This window comes from Tachyglossus aculeatus, chromosome X1 (assembly GCF_015852505.1).
Source record: "Tachyglossus aculeatus isolate mTacAcu1 chromosome X1, mTacAcu1.pri, whole genome shotgun sequence".
Lineage (NCBI taxonomy): Eukaryota > Metazoa > Chordata > Mammalia > Monotremata > Tachyglossidae > Tachyglossus > Tachyglossus aculeatus.
Window position 1 is genome coordinate 34,649,014 of NC_052101.1, and position 15,668 is coordinate 34,664,681.

The 15,668-nt window shown below is 45.9% G+C and overlaps 1 protein-coding gene and 1 long non-coding RNA gene across 2 annotated transcripts in view; both read right to left on the reverse strand.

Moving 5' to 3' along the window:
- Positions 1 to 508: 508 nt before the first annotated feature.
- LOC119919682 lies at positions 509 to 4,237 on the reverse strand. Its single transcript, XR_005447716.1, has 2 exons — positions 3,394 to 4,237; positions 509 to 1,591 (listed from the first exon to the last, which is right to left on the reverse strand). It is a non-coding gene; the product is annotated as an uncharacterized LOC119919682 (long non-coding RNA).
- Positions 4,238 to 4,750: 513 nt separating this feature from the next.
- Positions 4,751 to 15,668, reverse strand: part of GALNT10 (polypeptide N-acetylgalactosaminyltransferase 10) — a 181,596-nt gene continuing 170,678 nt past the window's right edge. Inside the window, exons 9-12 of the mRNA XM_038740400.1 lie at positions 12,654 to 12,875; positions 12,121 to 12,237; positions 10,465 to 10,614; positions 4,751 to 5,680 (exon numbers count right to left, since the gene is read on the reverse strand). Of these exons, the coding sequence (XP_038596328.1) occupies positions 5,513 to 5,680; positions 10,465 to 10,614; positions 12,121 to 12,237; positions 12,654 to 12,875 (657 nt within the window). The 3' untranslated portion in view covers positions 4,751 to 5,512. The remainder of the gene's footprint in view (positions 5,681 to 10,464; positions 10,615 to 12,120; positions 12,238 to 12,653; positions 12,876 to 15,668) is intronic.

A 15,668-nucleotide genomic window follows, 5' to 3' on the forward strand; every position in this document is an offset into this window, starting at 1 on the left:
GCCAATGACAGTTATTTCCTATTTAAACTCCAAGTCGTGGGCGTTAAGCATTTTCAAATCTATCTCTGCATTGTTCAGCTGTCTCTAGCCTACTTTATAGGGTTTGGGAACCCTGAGCTGAGAGCAATCTTTTTTCTTTTTTCCCAAGTTCCTTTTCAGAATTCCTTTTGAAGTCTCACAGCCATCACTCTGGCAGGGCTTAAAAGGCCCTTAATTAAAATCAACTTATTTCCCCTTCCCACTCTCACATTTCCTTAGCTGATGGGTGAGCTTAGGCTGCAGCCAACTGGATGAGTCTCAGACTCTCTGGCAGGCAAAGCCTTTACTCAAGCACATGGAGCATCCATTCAAGAAACCCCTTGTTTGGATGCTGAGACTCAATGTTCACCTTTGAAGAAAGAAAGTTTATTCTGGACGGTTTCTACCAGTGCATTGGCCTTGAGTGTCCAGCCATCTACTTGAAAAACATACAACATGGGCACACAACAGGAGCATAGCCGGACACCCATTTACAGAAAGTGAGAGGGAATTTTTTATTCATAGCAGTCATTCTTGTACACAGTTGGTAAGACCTTCCCAAAGGCTCATCTTTTTTTTAACAGGAAAAAACAGCTGGGCAAAACAGTATTTACATTTGCCCCTAGTTTTTCTTGAAGGGGGGTGGGTCTCAGTCCAGGCACCATTAGAAAGAACACTTCCCATGTCCTCACCAAATAGCACCCACAGTGATCAAACAGTTTGCAATCTTATGGCAACATGAATACTATGTACACAGCATTAAAAGCTATTTAGGGCTCTCCTTGACCTGCCTGGGGCTCCTCCTGAAGGGACAGGGAGTTTGTGTCTTTTGTGATGGATTCAATTCTGCTCCTTCTTGAGATAAAGCTGTACAGTTCATGCAGTTCGGTTCTCTTGGTCCTTCCTTCCTCCCAGAGCACCTCAGTCGGTTAGTCAATCATTTATTGAGTGCTTACTGTGCCCAGAGCACTATATTAAGCGCTTGCGAGAGTACAATAGGACAATATGACCTTCTTCAGAAGCCAGTGGGTGGTGTCCAGGTGAGGCCCCAGACCAGAACCTTTCCCATGCTCTTAACAAGGAGGTACATCACAGAAAACAAGTGGGTAGTTCCATATAAAGGACCGGCTATTTTCATGTTTACAAATCTTCTGAAAACACACATTAAAAATCAATTATTTTTTCAGTATTACAAATAGAGTACCGTTCAACCTTTACACAAATGAAGCATTGCTGCTGAAGGGGTTCTGAGTTAACAGACCTACTGTTAAAGTGCTAATCATTTTTTTACCACCCAGGGGTTAGAAGCATGGGCTAAAGTAGCATAGAAATACATACATAGCTATTGGAGGCACCATTAAGTTGATAAAAAAACGATATTCAACAGTGTGGAGTTGGAGTGACATGAATTTTTGACAGACCCGAGATGATGCATTTTCAATAATAACTTGTCTCTCTTTTTTTTTCCAAGCTGGCTTTGAGGCCTTTTTAGTTGATTAGCCTTTATACTCCCTGATTACCAATGGGGATCAGTAACTGATGCCTCCTAGAGAGTGCTCGATATTCCAAATGCCTTAAAATGGGGAAAAAAAAATCAAAGGAAAATTTGTCAGTCATTGCAGCTACTGATGCCTTCTGGGCAAAAACAGAAACACCAGAAATATTCGAGGTCAGAAAAGAATAAGAAGAAGGCTATTTGATCTTCCACAGCAGAATCTCAGAAAACCAAAGGGCTTTTGGAGGAAATGATCAAACGTCAAAGGGCTTTATACAAAGGCTGGGAATATGAAAAATTTCTTTATTCAAAATTTGCCTCTAGGAAGGACAATTTATTTAAACTACGCAAAACTAAGTTTCACACAAGTCAAAATTTGGCTTGACACATAGAATCCTATGACTGGAAGAAACGTTCACCGGGCATTTCGTTCATCCCCCTGCCTCATTTTTAAAGCCCTTCAGAGAAGAAAATTACCATTTCTTTTGATGACCATCGAGGGTCTAAAATCCTTTTTCATTGGGAAGCTTCCTATCATCTATGATACATCTCGCTGTCTACATAGCATAGCTAAACATTTCTCTTATATAGCTCTGAAAAGAATCATCTCAATCAATAACACCACAATCATTTGTACCAACACTTCAAATAAGTCAGTAAATACTGGTTACTACAAATATTTAAGGTGGAAATGGCAACCAGTTGGTGGTCTCTATGGTTTAGGGAACAAGTGATTCCTTATCAACTTTTCTTGGGGTCAAAAACTTTTCAACCTTGGCCTCCCTCTCTGATGTTCTCCTTTTCAAAAACTCGCCTATTATCAGAAGAGAACCGCCACTCTCGCAAGAACACTTGTGAGCTTGCCACTTTCCCTTAAATGACAGTTTTAGGGCGTACCCTCCTCTGCTCATTCAAACCACCACACATTCTGGAGCTCTGATATAAGAGCAAAGGATGATCATTTCCCCCTCTGTGTTACCTGAATGTTCTCTTCATGAAAAACGGCTGACGGATGAATGCTAAGCCAGGACCCGAAGGCTAAAAATTTGGAGAGCTAAGCCAATCAAATGACAGTGAGCCTGTTGTTGGGTAGGAACCGTCTCTATACGTTGCCGACTTGTACTTCCCAAGCGCTTAGTACAGTGCTCTGCACACAGTAAGCGCTCAATAAATGCGATTGAATGAATGAATGACAGTGATTCAGGATCTACAGTTTGTTACTAATGATAGATTTTGTAAGGGGCCTGTACCAATTCTTGAGGTTTTGCCAGCTCGCTGGTTACAAAAGAGAGACTTTGATTCTCTCTCTTTACAGGATTCTCAGCAGATGGTTTTTGAGGTTATAAAACAAGATATGGAGGAAGAATAGGAGGAAAGGAAGAAGACAGGTGGAAGGATCTTTTTGCTCATTTTCCATTTGGATTCAGACCACCTAAAATGCCTCATCGCATTTAGTGAATACCAGAATGTCAGGAGCCTAGCTGCTCTCTCTATTCTGGGTCAAGGGTGACATGGCAACAGGTGTTCTGGAAGTGGGTGCTGCACTCTAACATTTGGGGTGTGCTTTTGAAATGTGAGTCAAGGGTTATTGTGCACACAACTTTCAAAGGCTGCGGTCACAAAAGCTGCTCATGGGTTTCAGCTCGCTCCTTTTACAGTTCCAAAAGACAGGCCGGGGCTTCCTTGATTGTCCTTCTTCGTTTGTGCCAGACAGCAACAGCCCCAGACATCCCGATGGCTAATTCAGAAACCTAAAGTCCTCTGCTCCTTGGTCAGCACTGTCATCCCATCACCTCTCACAATTCTAAACTCCTTACATGAAACTGGACATCAATTCCCCCTCCCCATCCCACCCACGCCCAAATAGTAATTGCACTCACCATCAAAATTCCCTGGCCCCCTTCATTCTTGTCCAGCAAGGCACTAGAAAATGGTTCAAGTTTAGGCATTTGCTGTACATTTGCACTCTTTATAAAGGCACAACTTTTATTTTAACGATGCTGCAATGTCCTTTAAAGAGTAATTTCAACACCATCTGCTGCCCCTAAGAAGATTCAAATATCCAGAGTATATACAGTGGCCCTGGACCCTCAAGCAAAGACCTCAATCTCTTCATTTGCTTTTACATCTGACACCCCAGCATGGATTGATGAGAGAAACCCACGAAGCCTCTCCGGGAGAAGAGAAGCCTACATTCTCAGCTTCTGGAGCAGAATAGGGCTTTACGCTCCCCGCAGTAGCAGTAACACAAATTGAAACTAAATGACTACATATAGCTAATTGGATGGGAAAAAGGGGTTCACTTTCCTCTAGATAACTGGGTTTTTTACAATAGAGGAAATGCTTGCATGCAAAAGAAAACCTCTTTTAAACTCTAGTCATTTAATTTGTAAACAATGAAACTAATTGAGATAATGAGTTAAGCATTTGTTAGGCTAGTCTGGTCAAAGTTGTTGGTGGTAAAAAACAATTCCTGTATTTTAATCAGTGAGTGGCTGGTTGGCCACAGTATTACCTTCCATTAGCTTGCTAAGTCTCTGGGAAGCTCAGACATAATTAAGGAAGGGAAATGAACAAATAACAGGGAAGACATTGGGCCGGACCTACATCTGCTCATGGGGCATTTGCTTCTTTTAAGATTGTAAAAAGGAAGCAAACATGGTCTAGTGGAAAGAGCACAGGCCTGGGGGTCAGAGGACCTGGATTCTAATCCCGGCTCTGGCTCTGCAATTTACCTGCTGTGTGACTTTAGACAAGTTACTTGACTTCTTTGGGCCTCAGTTCCCTCATCTGTAAAATGGGGATTAAAGACCTGTTCACCCTCCTACTAGACTGTGAACCCCTTGTAGGACATGGACTGTGTCTGATCTGATTAACTTTTAACTACTCCAATGCTTAGAACAGTACTTGACACACAGTAATCACTTAATACCACACATCAATTGAGAGCATTTATTGAACAACATCTAGGCGTGCAGATATGATCCTTGCCCTCAAAGATTTTACAGTCTAAAATCTTCTTCAGTAAGATTGTCAATCACAGCAGAGCTTTTGAGGTAATGGATTCTAGTCAGTATTAGGAGTCATGAGGACCCAAATTTCATTAGGCCAAATGGAGGCCAGAAGACAAGGATGCACAGTAAGGATTGAGTTAGGCTGGACTGGAATCTCAGTCCTCCCCTGGTTCCTATTTCCCACCTCTTTCCAAAATACACACCCACCCACCCCCGCCCCCGCCATGGATTTTGCAGAGAATGCCCATGAAATGCATTCATTCATTCAATCGTATTTATTGAGCGCTTACTGTGTGCAGAGCACTGTACTAAGCACTTGGGAAAGTACAATGCAACAATAAACAGTGATATTCCCTGCCCCCAGTCCTATTTTCTCTTGCTTCTAAGATCCCAGGCTATCCCTATGGGCAGATGCTTGCTTTGGAGTGCATCTTCCAGGAACATTTTGACCCGACATACGGGAAATACCAGTCAGTGAACTGCTTTCCACCAGATGACTTTGTACCTCGTAGCCCCGAAGCAAATTTATTCTGGTGGCAGGACTCCAGGCTGGAGGGTCCAGGGTACACTTTGCTTGACTGGATTCTGCAGGGTGTCCCCTCACCAGAAACACCTTTCTACAGCTCTTTTGAAGCAGGGTGGTTTCCCCCTCAATTTTATTGGGAAGCAAAGTGCAACAAGGGTCAGGCTCAGATTGCCCTGAAAATGCAAGTTCAGGCCTTGCCCTTGAGAAGTTCCATCTTATCCAATGAGAGATGAGGTGGGGGAGGAGGCAGCATCAATGGAATAAAAAACTGGCCCTAAACCCTCCCCACTCCCTCCTCCTGAGATGCTCCCTTTTATTTTAAATGACTGTTTGAAAAAAGTTATTCTCTTAAAAAAATCTGGACCCCCCCCCTTCCCTGTAAAAAAAATAGCTGTAAAATATATATATATATATATATATATGTATATATATAGAGAGAGAAATGTGGGTATTTAGTCCCTATAGGTCAGGATTCCTGTTGAATTTTTCCAAGATGGTTGAATTTGTGTGTTCAAATACCCACTGCTGTGTGGGAGATGAAGGATTGCAGGTGTTCATAAAGATCTTGCGGTCACTCTCACTGCAGTCCATGCAGCTGCTACTGACTGGATGATAGAGGGTCTTATCCTGTGGGGAAAAAGAGATACGATGAACAGAATCTCCTGGATGAAGAAAGTGTCCCGAATGTTCACAATTACCAAAGGAAATGACCACTGGCAAGACTCCGAGAAGCAGATACGATTTTGCCCCTGACAGCTTCGTATCGCTACCCGGGTGCTGGAAGCCAGTGAGTCCAGCTGCTCTGAGAATCGAACTCACCTTTACCATCATCATCATAAATGATGGCATTTATTAAGCGCTTACTATGTGCAAAGCACTGTTCTCAGCGCTGCGGAGGTTACAAGATGATCCCGTTGTCCCACGGGGGGCTCACAGTCTTAATCACCTTGTAACCTCCCCAGTGCTTAGAACAGTGCTTTGCGCATAATAAGCGCTTAATAAATGCCATTATTATTATAATTATTAATCCCCATTTGACAGATGAGGTAACTGAGGCACAGAGAAGTTAAGTGACCTGCCCAAAGTCACACAGCTGACAACTGGTGGAGCCGGGATTTGAACCTATGACCCCTGACTCCAAAGCCCGAGCTCTTTCCCCCGAGCCACGCTGCTTCTCTGCTGCTTCATCATCATCGTCAATGGTATTTACTGAGCACTCACTGTGTGCAGAACACTGTACTAAGAGCTTGGGGAGGGTACGATACAACAGAATTGGTAGTCGCAGAGAAGTGCAGGGGGCTGAGGGGCTCAGGGAACTCAGCCAGACACTGGCCTGGTTGGCTTTGAACCCCTGGTCTTAGCCCCGAGGCCTTAGGTCTATTTGGGGAAGCAGAAGAGAAGTGGTGGGAGGGAAGGACGGGGGCAGGGTTGACAATCGACTTTTGGCTCTAGATGGCTTTGGTCAGCTCCAGGAGAGATATGGAGGGTGGCATCTCCCTCCTGGCAACACACATCACACCAGCGTGCCGATAGTAGGGGTGTTGGGAGGTGGTAAGCTCTCTGAGGGAAAAGCTGCCCAGTGCACAGACAGTGGGGGCATTGGGGGTTGGTAAGCTCCCTGAGGGAAAAGCTGCCCACCTGCCGCCATACAAACGGGGGTCTGGGAAACTAAGTGGGGGCGCCTCCTCTTGTGCAATCGGAAGATGAGATAGTGAACCTATGAAACAACTGCATTAACAGATTCGTGGCTGAAGAGGTGGTGTTGGTTTGCTGTCGGACAGTCATACGTGTGCAGGAAAACTGCAGCAAGTGACGCTACTACAGAAGCTAGTCTCTTTCTTGCAGGAAGGAGAGAGAAGGAACCTGTTCTGAATCCTTTCCCTTCCTCTACTGGGGTGGTGGGGTGGAGTGTGTTCATATGTGTTGGGCCATTGCAAGCCGTAGGGGTGGATGTGACTGTAGTTTTTTTTTTTTTGTATGACTGTGTTTAACACATATGCGTATGGGATGGGGAGGCCAGAAGTTTTTGGGGGGGGGGGGGGGGGAGAGAGAGAGAGAGAGAGAGAGAGAGAGAGAGAGAGAGAGAGAGAGAGAGAGAGAGAGAGAGTGTTTTAGACTGTGAGCCCACTGTTGGGTAGGGACTGTCTCTATATGTTGCCAACTTGTACTTCCCAAGTGCTTAATACAGTGCTCTACACACAATAAGCGCTCAATAAATATGATTGATGATGAGAGAGAGAGAGAGAGAGAGAGAGAGAGAGAGAGAGAGGAGAGAGAGAGAGAGAGAGAGAGAGAGGGAGGGAGGGAGGGAGACCAGAAGCCTTTGGGGTGAATGTGACTGTATGTGTGGTTTTGTCCGAATATGTTTGTGAGAGGTGGATAGCCGGGAGCCTTTAGGGTGGATGTGATTGTGTGTGCTTTAGTTTGACTAAGTGTGTGTGTGGTTGTAAGATGGGGATGAGGAAGCCGGAAGACTCTGGGGGGGGGGGGGGGGGAAGAGAAAGAGAGAGAGAGAGAGAGAGGGAGAGAGAGAGTGGGGGGGGGGGAGGCCAAGAGCCTTTAGGGTGAGTGTGATAGTACGTGTTTCTGTGTGTATGGGGGCGGGAGGAGGAGGAGGAGGGGGAGGATGGCGAGGCCAGGAGACTTTGGGGTGGTGGATGTGACCGCTGAGCAATCAGTGGGCTCCACTCTGCTCACTCCTCACAAGGAAACCCGAGAAAAGGCCTTGGGCCAAGCCCCCTGCTGCCAAATGCTGCAACGGCCTGAGCCGGGCCCTGGTGGCACCAGACGGTGCTGCCGAGAGCCGCAGGCCGAGCCACCTGACCCACCAGTCACCTAGCCAGCCTCCAAGCCACAAGTGGGGGCAGGGACGCTGCAGCCCAGCCCGCCTCAGGAAGGGGCCATTTCCGCAACCCCATTCTCCTTGCTGCAGTCGCCTTCCACTTTCATCTGACCGCATAAAGAGCCGCTCCTGGGCTGCTCTTCCCACCCTACCTGGGCGGCCGGGAGAGTAATGGCTCCAACTTAATCCCAGCTCCACCACTTGCCTGCCCTCAGGCAAGTCACTTCACTTCTCTGTGTCTAGGTTCCCTCATCTGCAAAATGATGACTAAGACTGTGAGCCCTATGTGGGACGGGGACTGTGTCCGACCCCATTATCGTGAATCGACCCCAGTGCTATGGAACAGTGCCTGGCACACAGTAAGTGCCTAACAAATACCATAATTCTTTTTCTTCTTATTATTATTAGGGAGCAGCCCCCATCTAGAAGTGCCGAGAGCATCCGGAGCGTCTCTTGGGGAGCCCCAAAAGGTTGGCACGGCACTGTGTTGTGAGTGCTGCAGCCCAGTTTGGATTCAGGCCAGACTATGGGTCTTTCCCAGACCCTTCGAGGGGCCATGGCCATGAGCGCATCGCACACCAACCTACTGTACTTTGAGTAGCCAAGGTATCATTTCCTGCTGCCTTTGGCCCTTCTGGAAAGCTAAAAAAAGACCCTATACCTATCGACATGACCATGTTCCTTGGATTAATTCCAAGGGACAGTGCGATTTCCAAACGCTGATCACAACTCCAACAAGAGTTCAGGGACTTGCCACCATTCATTCATTCATTCAATCGTACTCACTAGCGCTTACTATATATATATAGTATATATGTTTGTACATATTTATTACTCTATTTATTTATTTATTTATTTTACTTGTACATATCTATTCTATTTATTTTATTTTGTTAGTATGTTTGGTTTTGTTCTCTGTCTCCCCCTTTTAGACTGTGAGCCCAATGTTGGGTAGGAACTGTCTCTATATGTTGCCAATTTGTACTTCCCAAGCGCTTAGTACAGTGCTCTGCACATAGTAAGCGCTCAATAAATATGATTGATTGATTGATTACTATGTGCAGAGCATTGTACTAAGCACTTAGAAAGTACAATTCGGCAACAGAGACAATCCCTACCCAACAACGGGACGGAGAGGTGAAGTGACTTGCCTAAGGTCACACAGCAGACAAGTGGCGGAGCCAAGATTAGAACCCATGACCTTCTGATTCCCAGCCCTGTGCTCTATACACTACGCCACATTCCTTCTCCTCCTTCAGATCACAGTGTGCTACAGCAGACACAATTCTTTTTGGCATGAAAGATGCTGGACAAATTCAGAAAACAGTATCAAGACCTCCAAATAGTTTTCTAGAATTTATGAACATGTTTACAAACTCTGTTACATATTGTACTCTCCCAAGTTCTTAGTACAGTGCTCTGCACACAGTAACCACTCAATAAATACCTCTGATTAATTGATGGATGAAAGCATTTGAGAGCATAAGTAGATCTGCAGATGTACTTGCAAATGTGGCTGCCCTGAAAAGTTCAAGTTTCTGAGTATCAGTTGCATTTACTGAGTGCTTATTGCATGCAGAGCACTGTACTAAGGCTTGGGAGAGTACAATACAACAAAAAACAGACACATTCCCTGTCCACAATGGGCATACAGTCTAGAGGAGGGGGGACAGTCATCAATACAATTAAATAAATTACAGATAAGTATGTAAGTGCTGTGGGGCTGAGAGTGGGAAAGAGCAAAGGAAGCAAGTCAGGGTGACACAGAAGGGAGTGGAAGAGGAAAGGAGGGGCTTAGTCTGGGAAGCCCTCTTGGAGGAGATGCACCCTCAGTAAGACACCACACATTGTTACCAGCATCCATAAAGCAAGAATATTTTTTTCCCACTTCTTTCTGTGTCACCCTTATACTTGGACTTCCACCCTTTATTCACCCCTTCCTCAGCCCCACAGCACTTATGTACATATCCATAATTTATTTATTTATATTAATGTCTGTCTCCCCCTCTAAACTTTAAGCTCATTTTGGGCAGGGAATGGGTCTACCAACACTTTTATTCATTCATTCATTCATTCTATCACATTTATTAAGCGCTTACTGTGTGCACAGCATTGTACTAAGCGCTTGGGAAAGTACAATACGACAATAAACAGTGACACTCCTTGCCCACAACGAGCTCACAGCCTAGAAGAGGGTGAGAGACATTAATACAAATAAATAAAATTATAGATATATACGTAAGAGCTAGGGGGCTGGGATGGGCGGAAGAGCAAAGGGGGCAAGTCAGGGCGATGCAGATGGGAGTGGGAGATGAGGAAAAGTGGGCCTTAGTTTGGGAAGGGCTCCTGGAGGAGATGTGCCTTCAATAAGTCTTTGAAGGAGGAGAGAGTAATTGTCTTTAGGATTTGAGGAGGGAGAGCGTTCCAGGCCAGAGCCATGACACGGGCCACTATTGTACTCTCCCAAACGCTTATTACAGTGCTTTGCATACAGTAGTACTTTAGGAATACAACTGACTGATTGACTAAATGGGTAATGCACTTCTTGGTCTTTCCCCCCGACTCTTACTTTTCTGTATTTCCAGAGTTGATTTCCTCTCATCCCATGGCAGTCATAGAGGGTGACAGGGCTGCTGTGGGAGATAGCATCAAAACAGAACTTTTTGGTGTGCTGGGGATCCCCGGGTCGGATGTCTTCCCTCCAGCTGAAGGTGAACACCTGTTGACAGAGACATATGACACTCTGAGAAACATGAAGGAGTATGTGGGGAGGCTGGGGCAGGGGAGGGAGAGACGGGGGGGGGGGGGGGAAGGTGGAGAAAAGAAGGAGAGAGGGAGGGAAATGAGGGCTGGTGAATCACTGGGGTGCCCCTTTACTTTAAGCCCTCCCTCTGGACCGACCTTTTCCCTGGAGAAGGCCAATAACCCTTGCAAAGTTGATTAGACACCTGGTCACCAGAGTCTGTGACTCACTGATCACCACGGGACAAAGCTTCTGAATTATCACTTGCCTTGGCGTCCGGTTCCGGCTAACGGGAGTATCACAGATGAGCGTACAGGGAAGAGATGCCGGGAACAGGGCAGAAGGATGTTGCCCACCATAGGGATCACTGCCGGTGATTGGACTGGATTTCCAGTTTCCCATAGGAACACGGGCTTCAGGATCCTCTCCCCAGTTCCCTCAACTGAGGAGTTTCACTTCGCTTTGAAGTGGACTCCCTGCTTTCTGTTCGTTCCTTAGCTCGGTTGCTCCATTCCAGGCTGACATTTTCCACCCACAGTGAGGAATAAAGATGTCAATTTGGGGCATTTTTATGCCTTTTTAAGAGACCGGTTCAGTCTCTTCTTCAGCTGAGTCAGCCCTTCACTGGTGAAGTTTGTGGTGTAGACTGCGGCTTTGCCTCTGGTTAGGGGCCATTAGCCACGCCAGTGAGTTCATTAACACGCCTGGAGCTTCTTTCTATCACTCATTTCAGTGGATGCTTAATAAATAATAATAATAATGGTATCTGTTCTGCACGTCTTATGTGCCGAGCACTGTACTATACCCTGGAATAGATATGACGCAATCAGATCGGACACAGTCCCCGTCCCACATGGAGTTCAGAGTCTAAGGGGGAGGAAGAACAGGAATTTAATCCCCATTTACAGATGAGGGTTGGGGAGGATGGACCGGTTAAACTGATGGCCTTTGGGATGCAGTTTTCCAGAGGGACAGAAGATCCACTTTCCAACAGTCACTGGCCTCTACAGTGTCCACCAGAGGATGGACAAGGCCTCAGTGAGTCTGAAGCCCACCCAGTCAGAGAGTCGGCCTGCGAGATTTCATCCACCGCCAGGCCCAAAAGCCAAGATATTAGCAGTGCCCTTACCTCGCTGAACTACTTCCAAGAGGTGAGTAAACACAACTAGAATGGTCTGTGCTGGACTTCTGGTTTTCTACCCTGGCAAAGCATCCCTTTCACCCCAAATACTGCAGAGAGGTTCTCATACTCAGCCTTCGAACCTTGGACAGCTTTCTCCCACACTGGAATCCAGCTGCTCCAGGCCTAGCACCGAGCAATTATTTTCCAAAGTCTGTCACCGAGGATGGTAACGGGAGGCCTGGGAATGAAGACCCCTGGGAAGAGCGAGTCTGTGGCGCTGAACTCTGGGCCATCTCTGGCGCGCCGCCTCCCAGCTAAGGAAAGATCCGAGGGCGTCTGTGGAGGGAGAGGTCAGGTACCTGCATGTTGTTCCACGCTGCTTCTCCTCGGCCTTTTACGCAGCTGTCCAGCCTCAGAGGGGAACCCAAAGCTCCATGTTTCGTGTCTGCACACAAGCCGGTTCCCACGTTGCGGATCTGAAACAGCAATCATTTAGTTCTGTGAGTAGAGTAGTAGTAATAGTATTTATTTAGTGCTTGCTGAGTGTAGAGCCCTGCACTTAATGCTGAGGGCAGAGGGTGCCATCTTTAGAGTGGGCTGGGATTCCATAGCCAACAGGGACACGCTGGGCTGAGAGATCCAGGTCTCAGGTCTGGGATTATCATTTAATCCAAGAGGGTTCTGGGCAGGTTAGGAAAACTTCAGGTTGCTTTCTGGTCAATGACGCCTCTCCACTTCCTTCTCTGTGGAGCCCACCAGACTGGCAGCTTTGGAAGGGTGCAGGCTAACTGTTGTAAATTCCTAGGTCGACCAGATGCGTGTGGGGAGAGCACAGCATGTCACCTTTCCCGTCTCCCCACACACCCACTCTTCACGTTCCCCTAAGACCCACCTCTCCCCAAGCTGCTGCCGGAGGTTCCACTGGAGGGTAAAACTTGGGCAGATCCCAGGCTACCTCAGTCATGAACCACCTGAAGCTCTTGCAGTTGAGGTTGTTCCGCAATTCCTTCTGGGCCACGACGTCTCCGGCTGAGAGATGCCGATATTCTGGTCGGCGCTGGTATATGTACTCGGCGTACTCATCCATCCACACCTCCGCTACCCGCTTCAGATTCTACGGGGACACGGGCCAAAAGAGAAAGGAGGTGGACTGAAGCTCTGAAAAACCACCCTTTACCCTCCTTTCCTCCCTCACGACTCCATTTTGAGGTGTCTCATGTAGGTTGAGAAGGATTTTGGTTGGCCTAATCTAAAGCCCTTTGTAGGCTGGTTTGCCAGGAAGCCAACCCAAATGCTTCCAGCCCTCCTCCAAATCATCATCATCATCAATCGTATTTATTGAGCGCTTACTATGTGCAGAGCACTGTACTAAGCGCTTGGCAAGTACAAATTGGCAACATATAGAGACAGTCCCTACCCAACAGTGGGCTCACAGTCTAAAAGGGGGAGACAGAGAACTAAAAACCAAACATACTAACAAAATAAAATAAATAGAATAGATATGTACAAGCAAAATAAATAAATAAATAGAGTAATAAATATGTACAAACATATATACAGGTGCTGTGGGGAAGGGAAGGAGGTAAGATGGGGGGGATGGAGAGGTGGACGAGGGGGGGATTCACTTGTAAATCCCATATTTTGAGTCACGGTGGTTGGGATACTGCGAGAAGCAGTGTGGCTTAGAGGAAAGAGCACAGGTTTGGGAGTCAGAGGTTCTAATCCCTTCTCCACCACTTGGAGTTGTATGACTTCGGGCAAGTCAGTTAACTTCTCTGTGCCTCAGTTACCTCATCTGTAAAATGGAGATCAGTTGCCTATGGGCTGGTGGGGGAAGGGTGGCGGGGAGGACAGAAGGTTGTCACATTCTTCACCAGTGCTTCCCCCCTGTTCACTATGCCACCTCATTCCTAAATCCACGAAGGGACACCCCCCTCACCTCCACTTGTGAGCTTAAGCAGTTTATTTGTGGAGCACAATCAGGCCTAGCAGCATCGATAGTGCTGGCAAACCTTGCGCTCTGTTAAATTGAAAATTCATTTAAAAAGTCCAAGGACAGAAACTCCAACGAGCTAAGGCAACGTCACCGTGATCATTAAATTCACACTCTACAACAAAAGTCGGGGCTGAATTCTTTTTTTTTTTCCTGGTTGTTTTTAAATGTACTAAACTTTACCGGCACAGAGATCTAGTATAAGCCTTATGATTCACTTGTAAAATTACTACACAAACATTTTCAATCCCCGTGGGCAATTATGTGAACACGTGAACACAGTTATGTTTTTATGATGCATTACTCAAACCGTGAGAGGCAGGAGGCAGTGTGAACTACTGGAAAGGACACAGGTCTGGTGGGAGTTGGATGGCCTGAGCTCCAAACCCAGCTCTGCCTCTATCTTGCACTTAAGCTCCCGGGTTTCAGTTTCCTCAACTGTAAAACGATGCTTGCATTCTCCCGATTTTACAGGAATGAAAAAATGAGATGGATATGGTGGTAGCACAAATTATTATTCTCATTACTGATGGATCTGGACTGCAAACTCATTGTGGGCAGGAACAAGTTTACCAATTCTGTTATAGTCTACTCTCCCAAGTGCTTAGGACAGTGCTCTGCACACAGTAAGTGCTCAATAAATCAGATTGACTGATTTTTGGAGGTACACTTTGAATACGCCAGGCAGAAATCTATCAATCAATCGTATTTATTGAGCGCTTACTGTGTGCAGAGCACTGTACTAAGCGCTTGGGAAGTACAAGGTGGCAACATATAGAGACAGTCCCTACCCAACAGTGGGCTCACAGTCTAGAAGGGGGAGACAGAACAAAACCAAATATATTAACAAAATAAAATAAATAGAATAGATATGTACAAGCAAAATACATAAATAAATAAATAGAGCTCTTTTTACATAGTACGAGCTCAGTGAATACCACTGATTGATTTAGGGACAGTTAAATACTCTGCATCTGGAGCAGAGTAAAACAAGGGCTGATGCTGACATTTAGCAAAACGTTTCAGAAAGGCACACAGAAACATTTCGCTAAATTTCAACCTCAGCCCTTGTATCACCTGAAATTATTCATCATCCTAAAACTACGCCATTTCCTTGTTTCGTGGAAGGCAAAGCTGATTTGCTTTGTCAAATATAAGAAATATATTACACTCAGCCCCAAATCCCTTAGAAGGTGAGCCCCATGTGGAACAGGGACTTTGACCTGAATATCTTGCATCTCTTACCCCAGCGCTTACTATTAGTATTATTATCATTATCATCATCATCTTCCATCAATTCTAAAGAAATGCAGAGAGGGTTTCAGTTGTGGAGTATTGGCACTGAAAGAACTAATGGGACAGGTCCAAAATTATAAAAGGGACTGGTGATTAGAACAAGAAAAAATGGGCTTGAATTAAAGTCTGAAGGCCTTAGGTTTAATGCTTTTCAAGAAAAAGGGCTATTCCACACAAGATAGGTGATGTTTTTCTAGACTGTGAGCCCACTGTTGGGTAGGGACCGTCTGCATATGTTGCCAACTTGTACTTCCCAAGCGCTTAGTACAGTGCTCTGCACATAATAAGCGCTCAATAAATACGATTGATTGATTGATTGATGAATGAAGGGTTGTTTTTTTTTTGAGGGTATTTGTTAAGCGCTTAATATGCGCCAGGCACTGTATGAAGTGGTGGGGTACATACAAACTAATCAGGCTGGACACAGTCCCTGTCCCACATGGGGCTCAGTCTTAATCCCCATTTTGCAGATGAGGTAACTGGGGCACAGAGACGTTACCCAAGGCCACACAGCAGTGGCGGAGTTAGGATTAAGTAGGGACCGTCTCTATATGTTGCCAACTTGTACTTCCCAAGCGCTTAGTACAGTGCTCTGCACACAGTAAGCGCTCAATAAAT